General features: G+C 39.8%; 2 protein-coding genes across 3 annotated transcripts in view; one reads left to right on the top strand and one right to left on the bottom strand.

Moving 5' to 3' along the window:
• The window catches only part of RECQL (RecQ like helicase), a 101,520-nt gene extending 84,562 nt beyond the window's left edge, over positions 1–16,958 (bottom strand). Inside the window, exons 1-5 of one of the 2 annotated variants that reach the window (XM_030215292.1) lie at positions 16,893–16,958; positions 12,172–12,224; positions 11,877–12,074; positions 4,931–5,110; positions 2,275–2,381 (exon numbers count right to left, since the gene is read on the bottom strand). In XM_030215292.1, coding sequence (XP_030071152.1) covers positions 2,275–2,381; positions 4,931–5,110; positions 11,877–12,074; positions 12,172–12,187 — 501 coding nt within the window. In that variant the 5' untranslated portion in view covers positions 12,188–12,224; positions 16,893–16,958. Of the gene's footprint in view, positions 1–2,274; positions 2,382–4,930; positions 5,111–11,876; positions 12,075–12,171; positions 12,225–16,608; positions 16,685–16,892 lie in introns of those variants that run through there. The other variant, XM_030215293.1, reaches the window with a different exon arrangement.
• A 72-nt stretch (positions 16,959–17,030) lies between these two features.
• The window catches only part of GOLT1B (golgi transport 1B), a 68,865-nt gene continuing 60,010 nt past the window's right edge, over positions 17,031–25,885 (top strand). The window contains exons 1-2 of the mRNA XM_030214300.1: positions 17,031–17,195; positions 25,746–25,837. Coding sequence (XP_030070160.1) covers positions 17,171–17,195; positions 25,746–25,837 — 117 coding nt within the window. The 5' untranslated portion in view covers positions 17,031–17,170. The remainder of the gene's footprint in view (positions 17,196–25,745; positions 25,838–25,885) is intronic.

Here is a 25,885-nt window from a genome sequence, read left to right as displayed (position 1 = left end):
ACAAACCCAATACAGACAGATTTATTTATACAATAAGTCACTTGCTCAAAAGACTAAGGCAACAGTAGTGGTGCACACAAGCACCTTTATATTTTTGTCAACAGTAATTTCTGAACAGGGCACTTCTTTCACAGTTTTATTTACAGTCCTGCAATGTCATGTATAATCCAGTGCAGGATTTTATCAATTATGTTTCTCATGATTTCCTCAGTGTACATTTAGTTACTTAGGAGTGGAGGAGTCGCCTAGTGGTTAGTGCAGTGGCCTGAGAAGCTGGGGAACTGGATTTGATTCCCACTGCAGCTCCTTCTGACTCTGGGAAAGTCACTTAACCCTCCATTGCCCCAGGTGCAAAATAAGTACTTGTATATAATATGTAAACTAGAGCATGACACGGGGACGGGAACAAACTTTGTTCCCATGTCATTTTCTACTTTGTAGCCTGTTAATGAACTGGACTGTTATTTATGTTTGTTTGAGTGATGCAGACAAAGATATTTTGATTTTTTTGGAAAAACAAACATGCTGGCCACACCTAGCAACATTTGCATGGGGGATCCTGTACATTCTGCTACCAGCACAGCTTCTATTGCAGGAAGAACTGTGGAAAACAGGAGAGCTAGACTGAATCCCGAGATTGTTGATGACTTCTTATTCATCCACAGATTAAAAAATCATTAACAGTGCTTCCTAGGGTACATTTCTCCCTTCTAGGGCATACAGAACGGGTTATGTTTTGTACCCCTGGACATTTTAACAGGGTGGATTAGGATTCCTTGGGGTAGTAGAAATCAGCTATTGTTGGGGTTGGAAGGGTAGAGGGTGGTGGTGAGGAAGGTTACGATAGCTGCTTGCTGTTATTATTGTTTTCTAGTTGCAATTTATACACAACAGTTGCAAAGCATATTGTTCCTTTTTATACTTTAATAAAAAGATTTAAATATAAAATCATAATTATTCGAGGCTTCTACAGATGACAGATCCCATGGGGACAGGGACCTATGGGGATGGGGCTGGGACGGAGACAGAACCTGCAGGGACAGGGTGGGGACGGAGACAGAACCCACAGGATGGGGGAGGGGACAAACTTTGTTCCCATGTCATTCTCTAATGTAAACCACTTTGATTATACAGTTAAGTGCAGAAAGGAGGTATATCAAGTCTCATGCCCTTTCCCTTTACTGTTGATTCATACATGAGGTGTGAATTTCTCTATTGTGGACACGTTTTGGATATTTTTCATTCTAATGACATCTATGTAGTAATGTTTGTTTTCACTTGTTCGGCATTCAGAATATTGCCTCAGCTTGTTTATATAGACATGGTATTCCACAATTACATGGCGTTATCTGTTCATTTTTTTGTTAGAACTTTTGTATACTATATTTTTAGATTTGTTCAATATATTTTTCCTTTTAGCCCGACATCTGGTTATTCACCTAAGTTGTTAAGTCTGTCTGTGAACAAAGCTGGTATGTACATTTGACTATGTATGACACAGTTCATTCTGACATCTAGTGGCTAGCTAGACTTTTGTTAAACACACACACACACGAAACAAATAGTTATTTAACATTAAACATTAGAATACATTCAGCCCTCCAACTTTCCTGTCCTAATGAAATTCCTTTCAATATTTCTATTATATATGTATACATGAACTGCTCAGATAAATTCTGATGGGCAGTATAACAAATAATAAAGAAAGAAACTTGAAACATATTCACAATACAGAAATGTTTCTAGTGCATAATTGTTACATTGCTTGTATGTTCCATTCACTTCAAGCTGACATTTTGTACATTAAGTTAAAAATAAAGTTTAAACAGTTTTAGCCACTGAATTTACGTGTGACACATTTAATTATTCACCAGTATGTTTTTCTATATATAGAAAAGCAGCAACTTCTAAATTCGCTACTTACATAGATAGGCCCATTTACACATGAAATCCACATTTACATGTACAAATACCAATCAAGACTTCTGAAATGACCTCCATTATTTATTCATAGTGCCAAGGTGGCATATTTACTGAGCAGTACATTTTAAAAGAAGTGGGAACTACAATAAAAGAACTTCATCTAAATCAACGTTTACAGCCGTACCTTGCAATAAACCTGCCTAAACCAGTTAATTTTCAAATGCATAGTAATTTGTGCTACCAACACTGTTCACAAACAATACATAACTGAAAAGACCTAAGAAACTGACTACATAAAAATCTGTATTGCTCAAAACACAACAATTGTATAACACACACACACACACACACCTTACTGCTTGAAGCATTTAATGAGACTGCTGAAACATCAAACTGTTCCAAAACCATTATCTGATCTTCCATCAGTGAGACCAGAGGACAAATCACAAGCGTGAAACCTAAAGAAATAAAATTGAGTTCAATTAAGTGAAATAGGAACTTTTTTCAGAAAATTAATACAAATTTATGTCATACTTTCCTAAGGGGTTGTAAAGTTGTTTTTAAAACTCAACATTGAGGGGTTCCAAAACTGTCTCAACAGCAGTAACTATAATCCTACCTGGGAGAGAAACAAGTCAGACTATTCTGCTTAGAAAACATTGAGGCATATTTTCAAAGCACTTTGGGAGGCTAAGTTCCATAGGTTTCTATGGAACTTTGGGAGGCTAAGTGCTTTGAAAATATGCCTCATTGTGACCCAACATGATTGGTCTACATAGAATGCAAATCTTAATAAGAATGTAAATATTGACATACTGGGACAGACCGAAGGTCCATCAAACCCAGCATCCTGTTTCCAACGGTGGCCAATCCAAGTTACAAGCATCTGGCAAGATCCCAAAACACTACAATACATTTTATGCTGCTTATCCTAAAAATAAGCAGTGGATTTTCCCCCAAATCCATTTTAATAATGGCTTATGGACTTTTCTTTTAGGAAACTATCCAAACCTTTTTTAAACCCCGCTAAGCTAACTGCTTTTACTATAGTCTCTGGCAACAAATTCCAGAGTTTAATTACATGTTGCGTGAAGAAATATTTTCTCTGAGTTGTTTTAAATTTACTACTTTGTAGTTTCATTGCGTGCCCCCTAGTCCTAGTATTTTTGGAAAGAGTGGAGGAGTGGCCTAGTGGTTAGGGTGGTGGACTCTGGTCCTGGGGAACTGAGTTCGATTCCCACTTCAGGCACAGGCAGCTCCTTGTGACTCTGGGCAAGTCACTTAACCCTCCATTGTCCCAGGTACAAACAAGTACCTGTATATGTAAGCCGCATTGAGCGTGCCATGAGTGGAAAAGCGCGGGGTACAAATGTACCAAAAAAAAAAAAATTCATGTCTACCCGTTCCATTCCACTCATTATTTTAAAGACTGCTATCATATCTCCCCTCTGCTGTCTTGTCTCCAAGCTGAAGAGACCTAGCCACTTTATTTGGATTTTGCTCACACTGGAGAGCTCACAATCTAAGTTTGTACCCGAGGCAATGGAGGGATAAGTGACTTGACCAAGATCACAAGGAGCAGCAGTGGCATTTGAACCGGCCACCTCTGGATTGCAAGACCGGTGATCTAACCACTAGGCCACTCCTCCACTCCACATCTTCACACACCCTTTTGTAACAGCAAACCCAAATTAGTTCCACCTTTCAAAAATTGCCTTAACAAGTAAAATCATTGTAACTAAGCTAATTCAAATACACCTGGATGAACTATCAAGCTGTTTCTGTTGTAGGACATGAATGTCAACTCTTTTACTGAGGCTTAAGGTAACTGGAAAGAAGAAATTTGACTGAAAAACCTTTCAACACTGAAGGATCCTTATGACATAGGAGAACATCTGGCTCGACACAGGAACAGAGGCTGAAGGAGGCATGTAGAACATGATGCTCACCATGGCTTTTCTAACTCAAGCTATATTGTATTTTCTGTTCTGCACTGCCAGTTAAGACCACCTAATGTGCACCTCATTTAGTCCTACTTGTCCAAGGAGAATTAGATTATACTTGTTTGAAAAATACATACGAAAGCATTTCTATTTTATAAATTAAAATAATCTACAATATGCAGAAGATATTCCACATTAGAGAAAATGTGGGATCTAAATTGCAAATTTGGTTCAACTGTTATACAGATCAAAAAGTAAAAGTTTAACTATCCAAGCCCAATTTATATCTATGGGAAGGCAGTATAGCGTAGTTGCTAGGAAACAGTTATGACGTCTGAAAAAATAGTTAGCTTTCTTAATCCACCAGTCATTTGTATGACCATGGCCAGCCCTTTAATCCTCAATTACTATTCTGAGAATTTCCTCAGCTTCATATATGATTGGACATCCAAGCCATTTCAAGATATCTTTGGGTAGATTCATTTCTTTTTCTATTATATCTCTACTTGCGTTTACATGTTCTACATACATTTTACAGAATTAAAAAAAAATCATGCTTTCAATTTCAGACATTTGGGGAACTTAGAGTCATAAATGCATATTAACAGTATTACAAAAATTATACATATAGAGGTTCATTTTCAAAGCACTTAGACACACAAAGTACAACAGGTTACTATAGTATTTTGTATATCTAAGTGCTTTGAAACAGGGGCGTAGCCAGACTTCAGCGGGAGGGGGGTCCAGAGCCCGAGGTGAGGGGGCACATTTTAGCTCCCCCCCCCAGTGCTGCCATTGTACGTGCAGGACATCAGACTCACAGAAACAGAACGAAGCCTTGAGCCGGAAGAAGAGGACCTCGGCTGGCGGGGGTTGGGGTCCCCCGTCAGCAAAGGTAGCCGACGGCGGCGGCAGGAGAGGGGGTCGAAAGGGTCACCGGCAGAGGGGTCCAGGGCCAAATCTAAGGGGGCCCAGGCCCCCGTGGCCCAACGTAGCTATGCCACTGCTTTGAAAATGAGCCCCATTGTATATCTTGAGCATAAAATAGTTTTATTCTATCATACCTTCAGAACACAAGGCTGGTAGCTGGAAGCATAAACTTTTTCCACCTCCAGTAGGCATTACAAGGAATATATCTTTCTTGGCCATTGTGGCATTGATGGTTTCCAGTTGCAAAGGTCTAAATGTACCAAGTTTAAAAACAGTTTGCAGGGTATTCTGAATCTTCTTAGACCATGGAAAATCTGTAACCAACAAAGATAAAATTGGAAAGTTCAAATGAAGAGGAATAAAGTGAACTCAAATTGCCCACATTTTTATGTCAAAATGCTCTTGAGGTATGAAAAGTGAGCGAGTTACTAGGGTCTAAGAGTCTGAATTCCTTTACAAAGAACCCCTCAATCACAGACTAGCCTAAACTATAATATATTAGTAATTATATATATATATTATATTAAAGTGTATTGCTGACTTAATCATTAGCTACTGAAATATTCCTTACCAACAACCAAAGTGTTTACTGTTGCCAGCTGTTCAGAGAACAGCATAATATTAGCCCTCAACCATGGCTGAAATCATTACATGGAGCCCCAGACAGTGAAAGCATAAGCTTTAGATTTGGAAGATTGAGGTCCTTTCAAAGTATGCGCAAAACTAGCCCATTTGGAGAAATTGCCCCCAGTCCAGAACCTATGGGTTATGCTCACCAACCAGTACATGGAAACAGAGAAACAAAATTCTGGTGCTTTGCCGATTAAGGGCACCATGCAGCTCAGAATGCTCAGTAATTCAAATGACCAAATGACGGAGCTCATGCTCATAATATGCAGATTGTCCTTTACTGACACTCAGTTATCCAACTGCATCAGGAGGTACCATGTTCCACTGACACAGTTCTCCCAGTGTATCAGAAGGCCATGTATTCCACAGGCACACAGCTCTTAAGCTGAGTCAAGAGCTGCCCCAAATCTGATGAAATAAGTTTGAAGAATTTAAAATTAGAAGCAATTCCACCCGCAAAATGATAAGAAAGAGGAGAACAATGTAGGATTGAAGTCAGATCAGTAACATGGAACTAACGAGGTTTTCTGGACTGGTCTGGTAGAACTAAAGGAAAGAATTATCAGGCAAGACAAGGTCACCTTCCTTAGCATCCATACAAGACCAGTTCAGAAACTGTGAGATGTAACAAAGCAGTTCCCAAACAGGGTGGGACTTCAAAAGGACAGGAAGTCTGGAGGCATCACAATGAACTAAAATAAGGAACCCAGTGTCGTTCATCTCCGCAACCAAAAAATTGGTAAGTTGACAGGAAGTACAAAAAGTGGAAAACTGGTTGAATAACTTGGATTCAGGCAACATTATACAGGTACAGGAAAATGTGTATCATACCACATCATCTGATGACTTAAACCACTGCAAAAGGGCTTCAAAAGAACTGCCCTCAGAAACGTCTAAGGCCTAAATTAGAAGACAAACTGGAAGGAGCATTTCTCCAGAGGTTAACAGACTAGAACAGACTAGTTTGATCCAAAACTAATCTCTGTGAACAACTTGATCTTTCTAGTAAGCACACCAGTCAATAGGTTGGAACCAAAGGATATTATTAATCAATTAGGAGCTTTAAGACTGACAACTCAGAATAGAATACAAATCAAGCACTGAACCTGCCACCAGAAACTCTTAGGAGAGACCTAGGTAGTATCTACAAGAGTGTAGTGACAAACACACCAACAAAATATAGATAGTCCTTTCCTCTGCAGACAGACAGATCTTTCTTATTTCCAAACAAAATGAAGCCATGAAGGAAGTGTATGACCTATTCATAAAGTTCTCTCAGATGAAGACGATGTTCAGCAGAAATAGTGATTCAGCACAACTTTTATACCTAGTGACAGCTGCTGAATGTTACAACCTAAAAACAGAAGCAAGAGGAGGGAAGAAAATTATACTACTTTAATTGGTGACTGTGTGGTTGCCTGCTCTTAGGCCAAGGCAAAAGTAGCAAGAGATACACTGAAGAGCTATGACTGCCCAGAAGCAAGCAAGTCCCATTTCCTCCCTTATATTGTATAGCAGTGGAAGAAAGAAAAGTGGGAGAAAACTCCAAACTGTGAAAACACCATCTGGGAGGCAGCAGAAATGGAAAGCTCTTTTGTTTGTTTTTTTAAGGAGTTTGGGCTTCCTTTCTGAGCCATAAACCTATCATCCATATGAAGTCAACGGAACAGTTTCTTCTACTTAAGGATATAATATTTATGTTTCTGTTCCTTTCTTCCCTCCTTTCTGAGGGGTACTTAAAATGATAAAGAGTAAGCATTCTTGCTGATCAAAGAAGTCTGCTCATCTTCTCAGATGTTTCCAAACAATAATGGGCAGGTGGATCTTATGCGCCTTAGCAGACGTGACATTCTCAGTATTGCTACTTGAGCCTAAAAAGACTAATTAGTTGTCCTACTTTTTAATCAGCTCTCATTCTGGAAAAGGCTTCTTCCATAAGAGATTCTAAGGCACATCAGCGTCCATGTCTCGTGACTTGGCTTTCCTCTTGGTGCCCATTCCCATGGAAGAACTGCACTTCTTAGCCTTATGGCTCTACTACTGGGCAGGTGCCATGGTAGTGATATAGCACTGGACTAAGATCTCAAAACAAAAAGATGTAACTCTGCAAAGCTTGACACGACGAGAGGACTGTGCCTTCAGGACTAGCCTCAGGTTCCTACCACAGACTTGCATGCTCAACTTACTGGAGGACAGTATCTGAGCTGTAAAGGTAGCGAGAGCTATAGCGCATGATAGGAGTTGGGGGGGGGGGGGGGGGTCTAGAGTTTAGAAAGAGCTCTCTCTTGTACTCATCTTCCCTCGCTCATATATTGGCTTTTCTGTCAGAGGGAGTAAAGAATGGGTTCAGTCCAGTTTCTTGAAGGCGCAAATCAGTGTCTTTGTTCTTTTTTTTTAAGCTGTCAAAGAAATAAGGTCTTCTTTGTCATACAACCTAACATGGTTCATTTCATGAAAGGAGTCAGGCTGTATTATCCACAGAGAAATCTTAACACAGCATACAGACCTATCTTCCTCACTATACAAATAGCACAAGCTAAACCAGTGGTTCCCAAACCTGGCCCTGGAGGCACCCCAGCCAGTCAGATTTTCAGGATACCCACAACGAACATTCATGAGAGAGATTTGCATGCACTGTATCTAAATGAAAGGCAGTAGATGAGAAACTACTGAAAGACAAGAAAAACTTTTAAAGTGTTACAGAACATCACAAGATGAACCGGTGACACCAAGCAAGGACTGAACTAATGAAATTGCCCAAAGAACTCTGTTCTAGAAAAGAAAAAAATAATAAAAAATGAAAAACAAAAACACTATCTCAGGAGACAGGGGGAAAACAGAAAAGGTCCCACATACAAAAACGAGGGGTACTGCTTAGGGGGGAGGCTACACCAGTGTAAATGGATCAGACAGTTATCTACACATCTGAAAGAACCGGTGCATTAAAAAAATGTTGGTGTACCTTAAATGTGTGTGCATAAAAATGAAGGAATAAATTATATGAAAAATTAGCAATTGCAGGAGATAGCTCCACACATAATATTCCGAAAAATAAGCTTACCACTAATATAAAATGAGATTCAATCAACAATACTAATTAGATGTTAAATCACGGGCTGGAAAGAGGTTGCAAACTCATATGACAGCACAAACGTTAAGTAGAGCTGTCAGCTCAGTCTAAGAAAAGTATCATCGGTATAGTGTAAAAACACTTACCCTAAAATCACTCTGTCCAAATGAATTACATTAAAAGATGCAAGAAAGCCTATATTGAAGTGCATGAAAAAAGATAGCAATCTGAGACCACTCGATCGGCGACGCATGAATATTGTAAAAATAATAATGCACTTTCACTACAAGCTGAGGACTATGACAAAGACAAGTGCTAAATGTAAAAAAGACTTGATCAAGTCATAGGTGCAGCAGGGAGCAAGAACCAATGAAAAAATAAAAAACTTAAGATACTGACATAAGTCGATATAGAAAAATACGTGAATACAAAAAACCGCGCCAAAACCCAGGTCAACAAAGGCAAAAGAAACAGGCTGTAAAAAACAATGTGATATGATGACAGCATGAACTATATTCAATGAGGTACTCATAAATCTCCAAGGAACCGCTAAGGGAGAAAAATGAAAACAGTGACACTTACCGGGAGAAAATCCAGACACACAGCGTAACCAGAAGGCGTCAGCTCAGTATTGGAAAAGGAGCTGTGCTGATGACGAAGTCTATTTAAACGGGCTCCTAATATATATTGATGAGCACCGCATGTATATGGAAATGCTCCAGCCGCGGGAACTAAAGAGAACATTAAAAAAAGGCAGACTACACAAGACTAGGGCTGGCCAAAATAAGGAAAAACAAAGGAAAACCAAATGAAATATAAAATACTAACATAAAAAAGCTCACCATCAGAGACAATATGTGGAGAAACTGAAGCTCCGAAACCAATTTAAAAAAAATATCCCAGTGCAAATAACCATAATAAACAAAAAAATAAAAATAAATAATAAATTAACTAAAGCCCAAGGAAAATCAAATGACATCATAATAAATAGACAAATACATTGCTTATAACAAATGTAATGAGACAAAGGATTTATGCATAAGTACGTAATAACAAATCATAACGTGTGCTGCAGTCATTATGAATGCTGCATCACAGGAGGAAAAAAGCATTTGCATCTCTCCAGTAAGGGACACCCATGTGATTTGTTGCTGCTCTTAGGTACTTAAATTCATCAGCTCTCTATATTAATTCCATTTTTTAATTATATGCTGTACCAAACATTATAAAAAGCATTTGTAGTTTCCTGTCCTGAACTTATCTGTCAGAGAGTCCATCGAACTAAGATGCTCTCCATGGTCCCACAAGCTGGGAGAATAGTCAATGGCCAAATTCATTCTGTTTGGAGTTTTCTTCTTTTCCAAAATCTTTTACAGTGGACCAGGTTGAGAGGGAGGAAGGCAAGAAAGCCTGCAATTCCCCACTAGCTGAGGTCCTGCAGGGACCTGTGCAAGAAGTTCTTGCGAGCTGAAGTCAGTGGGCTAAAGCTTTGGGCAGCAACGGTTCAAAACCATCCAGACTCTACTCGGGTATGGGCCATGTTCCAAAGCACAAGAGGTAACTGGCCCACGGACCCAACTATGGAACCAAAGGCTATGGATCTCAGCTCTGGAAGTCGGGCCTACTCTAATAAATTATACTGTATCAGTGCAACCTCATCTGTTGGAGGTAGAGAAATACTGAAGGATAAGGGCTGGTGCAGGCTGGAGTACTAGTAATGTCACTGGAAACGTTCAGCAATTCTACTTCCATCTGCTGGTGGACTACTCTAGCAGGATGAACAGAAAATTTAGTTTAAGCACTGATCTGGTAAGAACCATAATCAACAGACAGAAGAGCCTGAAATGTCCCAGCAGCGAGGGTGCTAGAAGCCATTACTAACACAGACTGTGGGCATGCTTGGGAGAAATATGAAAGGCATTAGTAAAAAAAAAAAAAAAGAGTTGAGAGCAAGCAAAAAATTATGCAAGGAGGGTGGAGAACAAGAGAAGAATTAGGGATGAATTTCAACTAGGCCAACTTGGTGATCCATTTTGGTCTCTACCATTATTTACCATGTTACTATGTATGGCAGATGAGGATGCTACAGTGGATGCCTAGAGCAACAAGAAGTACCAAGGACAGGAATAAAAGTTATAAAAAGCCTTAAGAGGACATTGCAAACCAAAAGTATTGGTGTGGTCTAGACATTAAGAAGAAATGGAAAGTTACCTAGAAATAAGTTTCACCTCAACTTATGATCGACTGTTTTTTTAAATCATGTAATGACGTCCTCATTTCCATACTCTGTAAGCCACATTGAGCCTGCAAAAAGGTGGGAAAATGAGGGGTACAAATACAATAAATAAATAAGTGGCATAGGCAAAGAGGAAGAGAGGAAAAACAAAAGGATATGAATAAACTTTATTCAAAAGGCTATGAAGGCCTGCTGCTTAAGCGAGCAAATTGCGCCTTAGCCGGTAATATGGCAAAGAGTGGCTAGTATCACAAACCCAATTAATGTAACAAAAAAAAAATTATTGTTGCTTGGCTATCTTATGTATACACATTTGGGTATCTTTATTCCTTTTCTTTTTTTTAGTTTATAATATTTTATCCTTTTATACTCTATTTAATATTTTTGTATAATGCTCTTCGGTTAATAGAAATTTGGTTTGTTTGGGTTTTTTTTGTAAAATTGTGATTTTTTTTTATGACTGATGTTTCAATGTATGTGTTTCAGATGCTTGACTCCTAAGTCCACGTTGAGTCCACTGTATCTGGTCTTTTCATAAAATAGCTACAACCAACCTCTGGAGACTGTCAGGCTTATTTTCAAAGCACTTTGGGAGGCTAAGTTCCATAGGTTTCTATGGAACTTTGGGAGGCTAAGTGCTTTGAAAATATGCCTCAAAGTGTCTGGTTGGCCTACATCCCTTTCTTACTTCTTCAGCAGCTTTTACTTCTCCTTTGGTTGTAAAATCACAAATCATGCATACGCGGTAAAGCAAGCATAGAAAAAGATGGATGCCAAAGATCACCATCTTGAAATTTTCCTTTTCCATAAGTGTATTTAGGTCCTTCAGGTCAGGGGTTTCTTGTCCAACTCTGATCTTGCAAAATAGAAGGGGGGGGGGGGGGGAGGAGGGTGTGTGAAAAGTTGTCATCCAAAAGTGGTTGCAGAAGTAGTTTGGTGAGGTGTCTTCTGATAATGAAAAAAATACAAACACTACATAACTAAGGGTCTAGCAACAAGCAAAATATCATTGCCCATGCTTGTAAAGACCTGGAAAGATTCTTCACAACGACAAACAGATAACCCATCTGTAAGACTCATTGTCTCTGCTGGCAGAGAATAATGATTTTGAGAAAGTGCTGAAATAAGACAAAAGTCTACAAACCTTGTTTGTTCCAGGCCTCTGTTGAAGATTCAGGTTCTGTGCTGGATCCAGCTCTATTGTCTTCTGATAGTTGTTTAATCTTAGTTTTTAGTACAGTTTTCTTCTGAACAAGTTCATCCTGTCTCTCCAGAAGTTCCTGAATCTGAAATTTTACTGCCTGTAATTCACTGTTAATGGACCTCAACTCTTCTTCTAGTACTATAAGTAATCAAAGAAACATGCAAAAATATTTAGTTATAATAGTTTGAATTAGTGAAAAAAACTGAATTTCATCCACCATATAAAATTAACTTACCTGTCAAGCCTGCCATCCTTGCCAGGAGGAAAAGGCAGTTTTCTTTATATAGTCTACATAATGTAAAATATGTATGATTATTTTTAAGGAATTGAAATGCAATCCATATTTTGACCAATATTCTAAGTTGAAAAAAAAATTCCTAAAAATTATTCTTGCTGTAATAATTGCTATACATGACAGACATCTGATAAATCTGTAGCACTATATATTTTTTTACCTTTAAAATTTTATTTAGAAAATAGGGTTAACTAGGAAATCGATATAGAACAAGCCCATGGTGGTTTGAAAACTTGAATACGGCTCTGTTTACTAAGCAGTGTTATAGGCGCGTTAATGTTTTTAACTCGCGTTAACCATGTACGCACTTACAATATCCCTATAGGTGCCTACATGGTTAGTGCGTGCGCTAAAAACACTAACACACCTTAGTAAACAGGGCCCTACAGACTTGCTCAAAAGATAAAAAGAACTTTAAAAATGCACAATGTTATGCTTATTTTTTTATTTTGTTTTCTAACATGTGGAGGGGCATAATCGAACGGGGCACCCAAGTTTTCCTGAGGGCATCCTCGCAGGACGTCCCCGCAAATGGGCGGGGAAACCCATATTATCAAAACAAGATGGGCGGCCATCTTTCGTTTCGATAATACGGTCGGGGACGCCCAAATCTCCACATTTAGGTCGACCTTAGAGATGGTCGTCCCCGATTTACGGCGATAATGGAAACCGAGGACGCCCATCTCAGAAACGACCAAATCCAAGCCATTTGGTCATGGGCGGACCAGCATTCATAGTGCACTGGTCCCCCTGACATGCCAGGACACCAACCGGGCACCCTAGGGGGCACTGCAGTGGACTTCAGAAAAAGCTCCCAGGTGCATAGCTCTCTTACCTTGTGTGCTGAGCCCACCAAAACCCACTTCCCACAACTGTACACCACTACCATAGCCCTTAGGGATGAAGGGGGGCACCTAGATGTGGATACATTGGGTTTGTGGTGGGTTTTGGAGGGCTCACATTTACCACCACAAGTTTAACAGGTGGGGGGTGGGGGGGTACTGCAGTGCCTGAAGTGCACTGCAGTACCCACTAAAACTGCTCCAAGGACCTGCATATACTGCTGTCATGGAGATGGGTATGATATTTGAGGCTGGCATAGAGGCTAGAAAAATATTTTTAAAGTTTTTTTTAGGGTGGGAGGGGGTTAGTTACCGCTGGGGGAGTAGGGGGGGTCATCTCCGATTCCCTCCGGTGGTCATCTGGTCATTTAGGGCACTTTTTTGTGGCTTGGTCATAAAAAAAAAAAGGACCAAGTAAAGTCGGCCAAGTGCTCATCAGGGACGCCCTTCTTTTTTCCATTATCGGCCAAGGACGCCCATGTGTTAAGCACACCCCAGTCCCGCCTTTGCTACGCTTCCGACACGCCCCCAGGAACTTTGGTCAACCCCGCGACGGAAAGCAGTTGAGGGTGCCCAAAATCGGCTTTCGATTATGCCGATTTTGGTGACCCTGGGAGAAGGACGTCCATATCCCGATTTGTGTCAACAGATGGGTGCCCTTCTCTTTCAAAAATGAGCCCAATAGAGGCTCATTTTCAAAGCACATAGGCTTAACTTACAAAGGTTACTATGGAACTTTGTAAGTCTATATGCTTTTAAAATGAGCACCGTAATTTATCTTTCAGTATATGTCAATGCAAGTTACAATTTTAAAAATAGATTAAAAACATCTTACCCATGCTTCCCTTAAAAACTTATCTTCAGTCCTACTCCATGCACAATATCCCAACAAAGCCTTCATACCACCTAAATTATTTTAACAAAACAACTATGTCCTAATTGCGCATCTACATTTCAGTAAATATCCTTAATCAATTGAATCTGTCCTGGCAATGAAAAAATCTGTTTCCCAACTGCATGTTTTCCAACAATTTTGCCTTACATAGTGCCCTTGACAATTCATATTTCTTCAATTTGTCCCTCACATCCTCGGGCCCCTTTCCTTTTAAAAGACTTTACAGTTAACGCTTCCAATTTTATCCTCTCTTCCACTCTCACTCGATGTAATTCACGTAAAGTAGAAGACATTCAGTTAACAGCTATATTGCCCTGCTTTGAACAACCTGTAATTGCTTTAACTATCCCGTTAGATACATTACAGAGAGAAAGATTATAATAATCCATCCATGTTTTTCTTATGCATGAAGTCCAATTTTGTCTGGATTCAATTTCAAATAAGGTGAAACTTATTCATGCCCACTAAATTTCCTTTCCTTGAATCCTGCTAGACCAGTCCAGATCAATGGAATGTAAAAAAGCAATATCTACCTTGGAGAGGGAAGACAAAACTGGGAGGTTTGCAGGCTTTAAAACCACTCTGCCAAAGGTCAGATCACCCTTGGCTAGAACACTAATCTTAAGTGTGCACAAAGCAACCCCTGAGAATGGAAGAAATGGCTAACAGGCCCCCCAGAACTACCTTCCAGTGAAGATATGCTACCTCAACTCTGTCCTTAATCAACTGCATTATTTAGGATTTAGGGATCACCTGCCCTTGAAAGGACCTGGCACAGCCCAAGTCTACCAATCTGAAGGGATTGGTCACTTTCAGCTACCAGAGCAAGACTCTCCAGACGCTCAATTTAAAGAACTCCCAAGAGAACTCAGACTAAGCCCCAATCAGATTCACCAGGGATGGAAAAGCCACCCCTGTGAGAATCGCTGGCCCTGCCCAAGGAAGGACTGCAACATCCAAAAGAACCAGTCAGAACCCCTGCAAGCCCAGGCTTGCCAAACACTCATCTGGTCACAGAAATGGCTACCAAAGACAATCGTTTGCAGGTCAAGGACCTTCATGGAACCCACAAGAAATATGTACTAACTAGATTTGCATGCTCTGCCTTCATTATATCCAAATCTAGATCATATCTTGAAAACAAGACTGGCTGTGTGCGGCTTGAGGACTTGGTTGAGAACTGCTGATCTTTTCTTCAGCAGTTCTCAACCATCTTTTCTTTGCTTAAAAATCACATTGAAAATGCCAGGATATTTCAAACACTGCCAGTCTGGATTTCAGGCCATTTACAGCACAGAGACTGTGCTAACTGCCCTTATAAGTGAAGTTCATGAAAAGCTGGATAGGGGTTAGGGTTCTTTAGTTGCCTCAGATCTCACTTTAGCGTTCAACGCCTCCTAATTACGAGATTAGTAGGCATAAACTAATGGAGGACTGTGTTGGAAAGGCTGATTTTATTTCTTCAGGATCAGGCATTCACAGCAGACTCTGCATCTTTATCTTCCTGCCCTCAACCTCTTCCTTGTGCCCCTCAAGGTTCTGTATTAGCTATTTTTTTTCCTATTTAATATCTTCCTCAGAACCCTGGCCACTATTATTCAGGGCTCAGTAATTGGTTCCTTTTTGTACACAAATGAAATTTTGCCCATTGCTTATACAGATCCCATCTCCTAATCAGTGCCAATGTTTGTTTGTTTCCTTGCTGCACGACAATTGTCACATGCTGAATTGCTGAAGAAACAGTGGTCTCCTGCTTGACAGGTAGACCTCACCATCTTTTGCAGACTTCCTCTCTTTCTAGTCCTCCAGTCAAATATTTAGGTGTGGTTATTAACGCTCACATTTCTTTTATTCCTCAAAGTATGGGCTGTGGTTAAGAAATGTTTCTGTACTCTGTGACAATTTTGGGCTCTTCGTAGCTACCTAGATTACGATTCCCAGCAGGAAAAGCAGATGATACATAGTGGTTACCAGATTCTTCCTTCTCTCTGTCCCTGTGTACCCTGCACCTATGTTCAAGATATCATTCCAATACGTGATGGTGTCAACAGGAGCACACACTGTAACTGCCGCTAGTAGAGATATATACTCAGCGCGTGTTTTCTAGCAAAAAAGGTGCCGGTACTCAAATGCCAGGCTACCCTTCAGGGGTGGGGTGATCACTGAGGGACTCACCCCACAATAGCCAGGCCCCCTGCAACCAGTCACAGAATCTATGACAAGGCAGAATTGGTGTATAGAGCTGAGCTCTTTCATTAAAACTTGGGGTCCACGGGTCAATTTGTGCAGACAATGGAAAAGGTGCGGTACTCAGTACCCCCAAGTACCCCCTCAAAAAAAGCCCTGTATATACTACATCTTGGAAGTGAGCACTCCAAATGACCCGTACTTCCTCTAAAGCGAAGTAGATCAAATACTGAAGTTTGCAGAACCATTGCAACCACAAACAAAACTGAAGTTTCACGTGTAAAAGTAACAAAAACAGCTGCATGGTGGGAAAGAAATTTAGTTAAGACGAAAATGAGAGAACGAAACGTTTGTTGCAGATATGGAAGATACAAAGGAGAACGGAGCATAAGTAAAGAAAGGGTGTGATATAATATTTCGGTCCCAGAAACAGAATTCTGAATCTCAACTTACTTTGGTTATATAAAGCAAGTTAGTGCTTCTATGGTCCATTTAAAAACAAGAAAGTCTACCTTAAATTACGTAGGAGATACATACAAATAACAACGCACAATTTTCCCCAGGTTAACAAATGTTAAAAACCAATGCAACCTACCATCCCCTTACTATGGACAAGACATAAAAAAGCGAATCCAACACTAATACGCAGCACTGCATATATCTCTGTGTAATAAAAAAGCAGGAAACACGTGCAACAAAACCCCCTATAGCAGAACTACAACTCTCAAACTACCTACCCGCTCTCTTTCGCATCCAGAACACCTCCTCTCACCGTCGCACCTGTTACGTCACGCAACTAGCCCCAGCCAGCCCAGCTAGTTTATTGAACACACAACAGCAGCAGCATTAGCTTACAGTCATAGGACTTGCCGGGTCTGACGTGAGAACGTAGAGGAGACTCGGTGTTTTGATTGGCTAAAATCAGCAGTCCACGGCAGTGCGTGTTTCCGGAAGACGTGGCGATTGGGGTGGCTTGTGCATTGACAGTGGTGGTGCTTTACTTTCTTCCAACATCATGATTTCTTTAACGGACACACAAAGTAAGAACTGGGGATGCGGGAAGGGCACTGGAGCTAGATTGTATCTGCTAGGCGCGAGAGTTGCTGCTATGAATGAGTTGCCTGGGTAGCCAGGCCTCTACTGATTGAGTGGCAAATGGTAACACCACTAGCAGAGATGCTGTTTTGTGAAAAAGTTTATTTTGTTGTTTCCTGATTGTTTACAAAATGGAGTGGGTTTTGTACTGAAGGTATTTCTTAACACGTGCTAGCTTTATGGATGCAGTTGATCCTGGAGCCCAACAATATTCAGCAAACGCCTTGGCTGTGATCAAGGGAGGAGTACTTTATGCTGAGTGTAGCACCGCCTCATTGTTTGAAGTGCTGCCTTCCATGCTTCTAAGGTGCTAAAACAATCTTGCTGGAACTGTTTGTAGTAAGTGTGTGTAAATTAGAGCATGGCTATTACAAAAAAAAAAAGAAAAATATGGCCATTTTACTGGCACGCTAAAGGTGTCTGCAGCCCATGGGAAATCCATGCATTAAGGGGTCCTTTTACTAAGGCATGCAAACAGATGTTAACCATGTACGTGCCTACAATATCCCTATAAGTGCCTACATGGTTAGCACGCACGCTAAGTGTAGGTGCGCTAAAAACACTAACGCTCCTTAGTAAACAGGGCCCTAAATCTGTTAACGCACCTTAGTAAAAGGACCCCTTAGCATGCCGCTAATTGGTAGCACAGCTTTATTAAAAGATCCCAAAATTTGAGTTGCAATTAGAAATCTGAACAGATCAAATCTAGGACTAAAAGAATGCACACACATGAAATTAAAACCGCTTGTTTTTACCACATGATTTGTGCCAAATAGAATACAGTAATACAAATCTCTCTGAATGCAAAAGGGAAATTATACACCAGAAATTTTTAAAATTATACTACAGTACTCCGGCTTAGCTTTGTATTGTTCATTTGTTTTTCAAAATCATTTTCAGTGATACAAAAAAGAAGGAAAACTATAAATCTTCTTTAGGGAGAGTCCAGAATTGAAATCTGCTGAACCTCTTCCTCCCCAAATCTGTGTTCTTTGCCCATGCTCTTGTATTCGTTCTTCTAACCCATCCCTTCTAAAAAAAAAAAAAAAAATCTCTGCACTTTCTCTCTTTCTTTCCCAGATACAAGGACCCAAACGATTACCCAGTCTTACTTGCCCAACCTTGAGACCCTCATCCCTCAATACAGGAGACTTTGGGTCCTGTTTACTAAACAGCACAAAGGGTGTGTTAGTGTTTTTAGAGTGCGCTAAATGCTAAGTTGCCCATAGGAACATATGGTTGACTGTAGTGTTTAGAACATGCTAAAAACACTACCGTGGCTTAGTAAACTTTATTTCTAACTTTGGAACCCACAACATTTGTTTTCAGGTGCTGTGTGGGAGACATTTCTTGGTCCGTATTACAATATCTTACCTCACCATTCATTGCCTCCCTGGATATAGACTCGGACAGTGCTGTTGCTACCACTTTCAGTCATTGCATCCGGACTAATATCATGCCCCTTTTGGTCACTGCTGCAGCTTGTGTCATTTCATTTTATATGGATTTAGCTTGCACCTTTTTCATTAGTAGCTATTTCTTGGTGCAGGCAGCCTCCTGTAGTTGCTGCTTTTGTCATGTTTTTTCCATCATAGAGAGCATCACTTTGTCCAGACAGCCACTCACACCCAGAATGGAAAAGTAAAGTGGTCTGAAAAGGGGAAGTGTTGTGATAGAGGATGTAGAAAATGAAATAGGGAGGAGAGACATGGATATCAGGTCCACCCAAAATGCACCTCGCCCATCACAACTTCTTCTTTTTCACATTACAGCTAGCCCACCAGTGAAAAATCAGGATGGTCTCAGAAACTGTCCCTGCTCTCCTCTCCCAAACTGCACTTATGTCTGTTAAAGTACAAGTGGAAAAAATCAGTAAGGCCGGTTGGCAACTAGGTGATTGCCAGTCACTGTGCTTTCTGTTTTCAATCTTGATTTAATGTTCCTTTTTCTCTTGTAGCACTCATGCTTTTCTTTCTTTGGTATGGCTGTACTTGGGATCAAGAAAGTGGAGGAATAGAATAATTGGTATAGTAGGCTGAGAACAAGGGGAACTGGGTTCAATTCCCAGTGTGGCTCCTTCTTACTGTGATCAAGCCACTGAATCCTCAAAAATACCGAGCACAGAGAAAATTCTGGAGACCTCGGTGTTTAAATTTGATAATTCAAAATAATCTACTGGGGCAGAAAATGCTGTTCAGTAAACTATTGGTTATCTCACAGTCAAAATAGCTTGCAATTGTTGCAAACAGTGGAAATATGTAGAGATGTAATTTGATTATAAAACAACTTTTGACTGTTAGCCAACATTTTTATTAGATACTGTACTTGCTACGTTTATAATTATTTTATTTATTTATTTGCTGCACTTGTATCCCACGTTTTCCCACCTATTTGCAGGCTCAATGTGGCTTACAAAATGTTATAGCAACATGTACACATTATAGGATAAGAATTTCAAAATATAGATACAGATGGGTACATAGAATATGGGTACATAGGTATGAGTCTAGAAGTATGTTACTACTTTTACTAGATATGCATGGCTCTGTACAAATATGTATGAGATGCAATCTTTTCTTGGTACAGCAAGGATAAATATAGAGAGCATAAAGACTTTTTAATAAAAGTGATTAAAATCCACAAAACTGTCATCACGAAAGATTTAAAAGCAGCCTCTGAAAGATAAAATTTTAAAAGGGTTTTGAATATGGCCAGGGAGGGTAGCTCTGGAGTCTTATGTGAAGCTTATGGTGCAACAGAATAGAAAGTGTGAATTTGGGAGCTGGAAGTGAAGGAGAATATATTCTGCTTAATGAGCGGAATAAGGAGAGAGAATGGGGCATTTGAATGTTTGGTCAGAGTCAAGGGTACAAATTATATCGCATTGATAAGAGTGGATCAAATTGATGGAGGGATAGTGTAATACGTTAAAGAAGGCATTACTAAATTCTGCAGGACATAAAATATACTTTAGAAGCCTTGTGGATGGAAATTCCATGTATAAAATGGAAAAGGATAGTGATAGGAGTATGCTACCGTCCTCCTGGCCAGAATGAATAGGAGCAATTTCTTCAATGGTTTAAGTCACTTCTTACTAGTAGGTCCTACTCGGTCTCTGTTCTGTCTACACTTTCTGCTTCATACCCTACTTTCCTGCGGTGTTTCTCAGGTTTCAGTACTGGGTCCACTTCTATTTACAATTTCTTGGTTTTCTTGCTAATGTGATCCAAAATCAAGGGATGTCATTTTACGATGACATTCTACTGCTTGCTCCAGCGTGTTATTCTGCACCAGATCTTTCACAAATAGAGTAATAAGAACATAAGCATGACCATCATACCCGATATCCTGTTTCCTGCAGTGGCCAGTCAATGTTACAAGTACCTGGCAAGATCCAAAAAGAGTAAAACAGATTTTATGCTGCTTAACCAAGAAATAAGCAGTGAGTTTTCTTATGTCCATCTTAATAATGGTTTATGGACTTTTCTTTTTAGGAAATTATCCAAACCTGTTTTAAACCCTGCCTGCTAAGCTAATTGCTTTTTCTACCACTTCCTCTGGCAACAAATTCCAGAGTTTAATTACGTTATGAAGAAATCATTTCTCCACTTGTTTAAATTTATTACTTAGTAGCTTTGCTGCATGTCTCCTAGTCCTTCTGTGTTTGGAACGAGTAAACAAACTCTTCACGCCTACCCATTCTACTCCAGTGTTTTATAGACGTCTATCATATCTCCCCTCAGCTGTCTCTTCTCCAAACAGTACAGCTGTAGCCTATTTAGCCCTTCCTGATAGGGAAGTTATCCCATCCCTTTTATCATTTTTGTTGCCCTTCTATGTACATTTTCTAATTCCATTGTATCTTTTTTTGAGATGCAGTGACCAGAATTGCATATGGTATTTGAGGTGCATTGCATCATGGTGATACATAGTGAGTTCTGTGCTGGGACTGCTGCTTTTTAACATATTTATAAATGATCTAGAAATAGGAACAGTGTGTTTTTTTTCTAGCAAAAAAGGTGCCGGTACTCAAATGCCAGGCCACCCCTCAGGGGTGGGGTGATCACTGAGGAACCCACCCCATAATAGCCAGGACCCCTTATTACCTATATAGGTCCGAAGCTACTTACAATTTTATGGGCTTTTCTTTTAGGAAATTATGCAAAGTCAGGACTTTTTTTGTGACTGCAGTTTTTCTGACTGAACTTTAGCTGGAGAGTTATCTGGACAGTGGGTTGAATATCACTGCTCTCCAGAGAATTTTTTCTTCTGCTTCTCCTACCCCATCAGTATCCGGATAGTTCCATGGTGGTCTGAAAGGATCAGTGCATTTTTTTCTAGCGAAAAAGGTGCTGGTACTCAAATGCTAGGCCACCCTTCAGGGGTGGAGTGATCACTGAGGGACCCACCCCACAATAGCCAGGCCCCCTGCAACCAGTCACAGAATCTATGGCAAGGCAGAATTGGTGTGTAGAGCCTGAGCTCTTTCATTAAAGCTTGAGGTCCATGGGTCAATTTTAGCAGACAATGGAAAAGGTGCCAGTACTCAGTACCCTCAAGTACCCCCTCAAAAAAAAGCCCTGGATAGGAATAACTAGTGAGGTAATGAAATTTGCTGAAGACACAAAGCTATTCAGAGTTGTTAAATCACAAGAGAATTGTGAAAAATTGCAAGAGGACCTTATGAGTCTGGGCATCCAAATTGCAGATTATGTTTAATGTGAACAAGTGCAAATTGACATATGTAGCAAAGAGGACCCCAAACTATAGCTACATGATGCAAGGTTAGGAGTCACCACCCAGGAAAATGATCTAAGTGTCATTGTTGATGATACTTTTGAAACACTCTGCTCAGTTGCTGCAGTGGCTAAGAGAACAAATAGAATGTTAGTAATAATTAGGAAAGGAATGGAAAATAAAAATGAGAATACTATAATGCCTTTTCATCCTTCTCCATTGAAAGGGAAAGAGAATGGGATTTAATATACTGTCTCTGTGGTTACAATCAAAGCAGTTTACATGTTATTTCGTACCTGGGACAGTGGAGGGTTAAGTGACTTGCCCAGAGTAACAAAGAGCTGCAGTGGGAATCCAACCCAGTTTCCCTGGTTCTCCAGCCTCTTCACTAAACATTAGGCTGCTACTCCACACCTATTGACCAATTAACCCTACTCTGTTTACAATTGTTTAACTAGTTCATAATCCACAATAGGACACTGTCTCCTATCCCATAACTTCCTAATTTCTTCCGGAGTTGTTCATGGGGTATTTCATCAAACATCTTTTGAAAATCCAGGTACACAATATCAATTGTTCACCTTTTTCCACATGCTTATTCACCCTTTCAAAGAAATGTAGCAGATTGATGAGATAAGATTTCTCTTGACTTTAAATACATGTTGGCTTTGACTCATTAATCCATGCCTATGTAAATGCTCAGTAATTTTGTTCTTTATAATAATCTCTACCATTTTCCATGGCACCAACGTCAGGCTTACTGATCTCTAATTTTCTGGGTCACCTTTGGAACTTTAAAAATTGGAAGGTGGCCAATTTAATGTTAATCTTCCAATACCATGGTTTATTTTAACGATGAAATTGATATTACTAGCAATAACTCTGCAAGTTCATTTTTCAGTTCTGTTAGTACTCTGGGATGTATACCAGCCGGTCCATGCGATTTGTTACTCTTTATCAAATTGCCCCATTACGTATTCTAGGTTTACAGAGATTTGTTTCAGTTCCTCTGACTTATCAACATTGAATACCATTTCTGCCACGGGTATCTCCTCCCACATCTTCCCCTGTGAAGACTGAAGCAAAGAATTAATTTAGTCTTGCCGCTATGGCCTTGTCTTCTCTGAGTCCCCCTTTTACCCCTTGGTCATCTAGTGGTCCAACTGATTCTTTTACCAGCTTCTTGCTTCTAATATACCTAAAAAAAAAAAAAAGTGGCCAGCGCGTGGGTTTTCCATGCTGTGCAGCAGTAAAATGTCTGTCTTGCCATATTTTTTTGTAAGTTCCCCATTAGCATGTATGACCATTACAGCAGGAGCCATTACTGCCACCTATTTAGGTGGCAGTAAGGGCTCCTGCACTAAATTGGTAGCGCATGGTGTGTGTCCATGCTACTTGATTAATGCAGGCATGCCTACTCTCCACCCATGGGCACACTTTCCATGCTGGAAAATAAAAAAATATTTTCCAGTGTGGGATTAGTGCACACTACGCAGGAAACTACTGCGGGATGCCTCAGTGCATCCTGTAGTAGTTCCCTTTTAGTACAGTTTAGGCCTACTGCCTTAGTAAAAGAGCCTCACAGTTTTTACTATGTGTTTTTGCCTCCAAAGCAATCTTCTTTTTATGGATGTTTTTATTGTATTTAGGCAGAATATAATTAATATAAATAAATAGGATATGGGAGAGATTCTAGTGCTAAAAATGGTATTTAATAGTGATAACTCAGAGGACCTGAAACAAATCTCTGTAAACCTAGAAGATGTAATGGGGCAATTTGATAAACTAATGAGTAGCAAATCACCTGGACTGGATGGTATACATCCCAGAGTATTGATGGAACTAAAAAAATGAACTTGCAGAGCTATTGTTAGTAATATGTGTTGTATCTTTAAAATCAAGCCGGTACTGGAAGATTGGAGGGTAGCCAATATAGTGTCAGCTTTTTAAAAAGGTTCCCAATAGAAATAAAACAAAATAAAACATGGAAAAGAAAATAAGTTGATACCTTTTTTATTAGACAAAAAATTAATACATTTCTTGATTAGTTTTGTTATGTCCAATAAAAAAGGTATCATCTTATTTTCTTTTCCATGTTTTATTTTGTTTTATTTCTATTGATTACCTTTATGTTTCAACATTTTTTATTGAAATCAAAATTACACCGTGCAAACAGGTTATACCAATTAAAGAGACATAGGTAAACTTTAGATAAGTTCACACCAGCAGACGAACACAGCTACCACACGTCTCTACTTAAAAATGTTCCAGAAGTGACCTGGAAAGTTATAGACCAGTGAGCTTCAGGTTGGTGCTGTGCAAAACGGTAGAGACTATTACAAAGAAAAAAAATTACTGAGCATATACATACACATCAATTAATGGGACAAAGCCAACATGGATTTAGTCAAGGGCAATCTTGCTTTGCCAATCTGCTACATTTCTTTGAAGGGGTGAATAAACATGTGGAGAAAGGTGAACTGGCTGATATTGGGGCTCATTTTCAAAAGAGAAAAAGTGGCATAAATCTGCATTTGGATGTTTTTCTTACAAAAACATCCAAATTGGTATTTTTGAAACCAGTTTTTAGATGTTTTTCTATGAAGTCCATCACAAATGTGTTTAAATCACAAGGGGGTGTGTTAAGGGCGTTCCTAACACTTGGATGTTTTTTGCCATGATGGAACAAAACAAAAACATCCAGGTCTATAAGTTGGACATTTTGGTCTAGACCTGTTTTATTAATGAATAAGCCACAAAAAAGTGCCCTAAATGATCAGATGACCACTGGAGAGAATCAGAGATGACCTCCCCTTACTTCCCAGTGGTCACTAATCCCCTCTCACCCCTCAAAAATGTGATTTAAAACAATACTTGCCAGCCTCAGATGTTATACTCAGGTCTATTAGCGCAGAATGCAGGTCCCTGGAGTAGTCTAGTGGTGGGTGCGGTCAGTGCACTGCAGACAAGTGGACCCAGACCCATACTTCCCCCAATCTGTTACACGTGGTGGAAACTGTGAGCCCTCCAAAACTCACCAGAAACCCACTGTACCCACATATAGGGACCCCCTTCACCCATAAGGGCTATTGTAGTGGTGTACAGTTAAAGGTAGTGGGTTTGGGGGGGGGGGGGCTCAGCAGACAAGACAAGGGAGCAACAGTGAGATGTGTACCTGGGAGCATTTATGTGAAGTCAACTGCAGTGCCCCCTAGGGTGCCCCTTTGCTCTCCTGGGATGTCTGTGTGGCCAGTCTACTAAGAATGCTGGCTCCTCCTACATCCCAGTGGCTTGATTTTGAGCATTTTTCACTTGAACGTTTATTTTTTGAAAATGGACCAAAAGGATAAATACACAGAGCACAAAAACAGCTAGCAACTAGCCATTTTCGGAAAAAAAAAGGTAGACTTTTTCTGTTTTGAAAATGGCTATATTCCCCAAAGTTGGACTTGGGCGTCATATCGAAAATGCCTCTTATTGTGTATCTAAAGTTATATATCACACCACACCACATGTCATCTAAGAGGTAGCTGATATTTGGTTTGGAAACTAATAGTGGGAATGCAGAGCATACATTGTTGAGAACCAAACTTGGAAGTCATTTTATGCTGATGCAAATACTTGTGGGTTTTCTTTTCTTTGTTTATTTGACTCCAGCTGTCTCTTTTTGTTGTTGTTAATTCATTAAAGATTATTGCTTTACAGTCCATCGATACTGCTGCATTCCATTTCTAGATTCTTGTCTGTTTCCTTTACAGAAATTGGAATGGGATTAACAGGATTTGGAGTGTTTTTCCTCTTTTTTGGAATGGTTCTTTTTTTTGATAAAGCACTTCTGGCAATTGGAAATGTAAGTTTGTCATGCATGTTTTGTTAACTTGTCATTTTATATAGAATA

This window comes from Microcaecilia unicolor, chromosome 9, assembly GCF_901765095.1.
Source record: "Microcaecilia unicolor chromosome 9, aMicUni1.1, whole genome shotgun sequence".
Classification (NCBI taxonomy): Eukaryota; Metazoa; Chordata; class Amphibia; order Gymnophiona; family Siphonopidae; genus Microcaecilia; species Microcaecilia unicolor.
The sequence above is the reverse complement of the archived record's forward strand: the minus strand, read 5'-3'. Positions and strand labels throughout refer to the sequence as shown.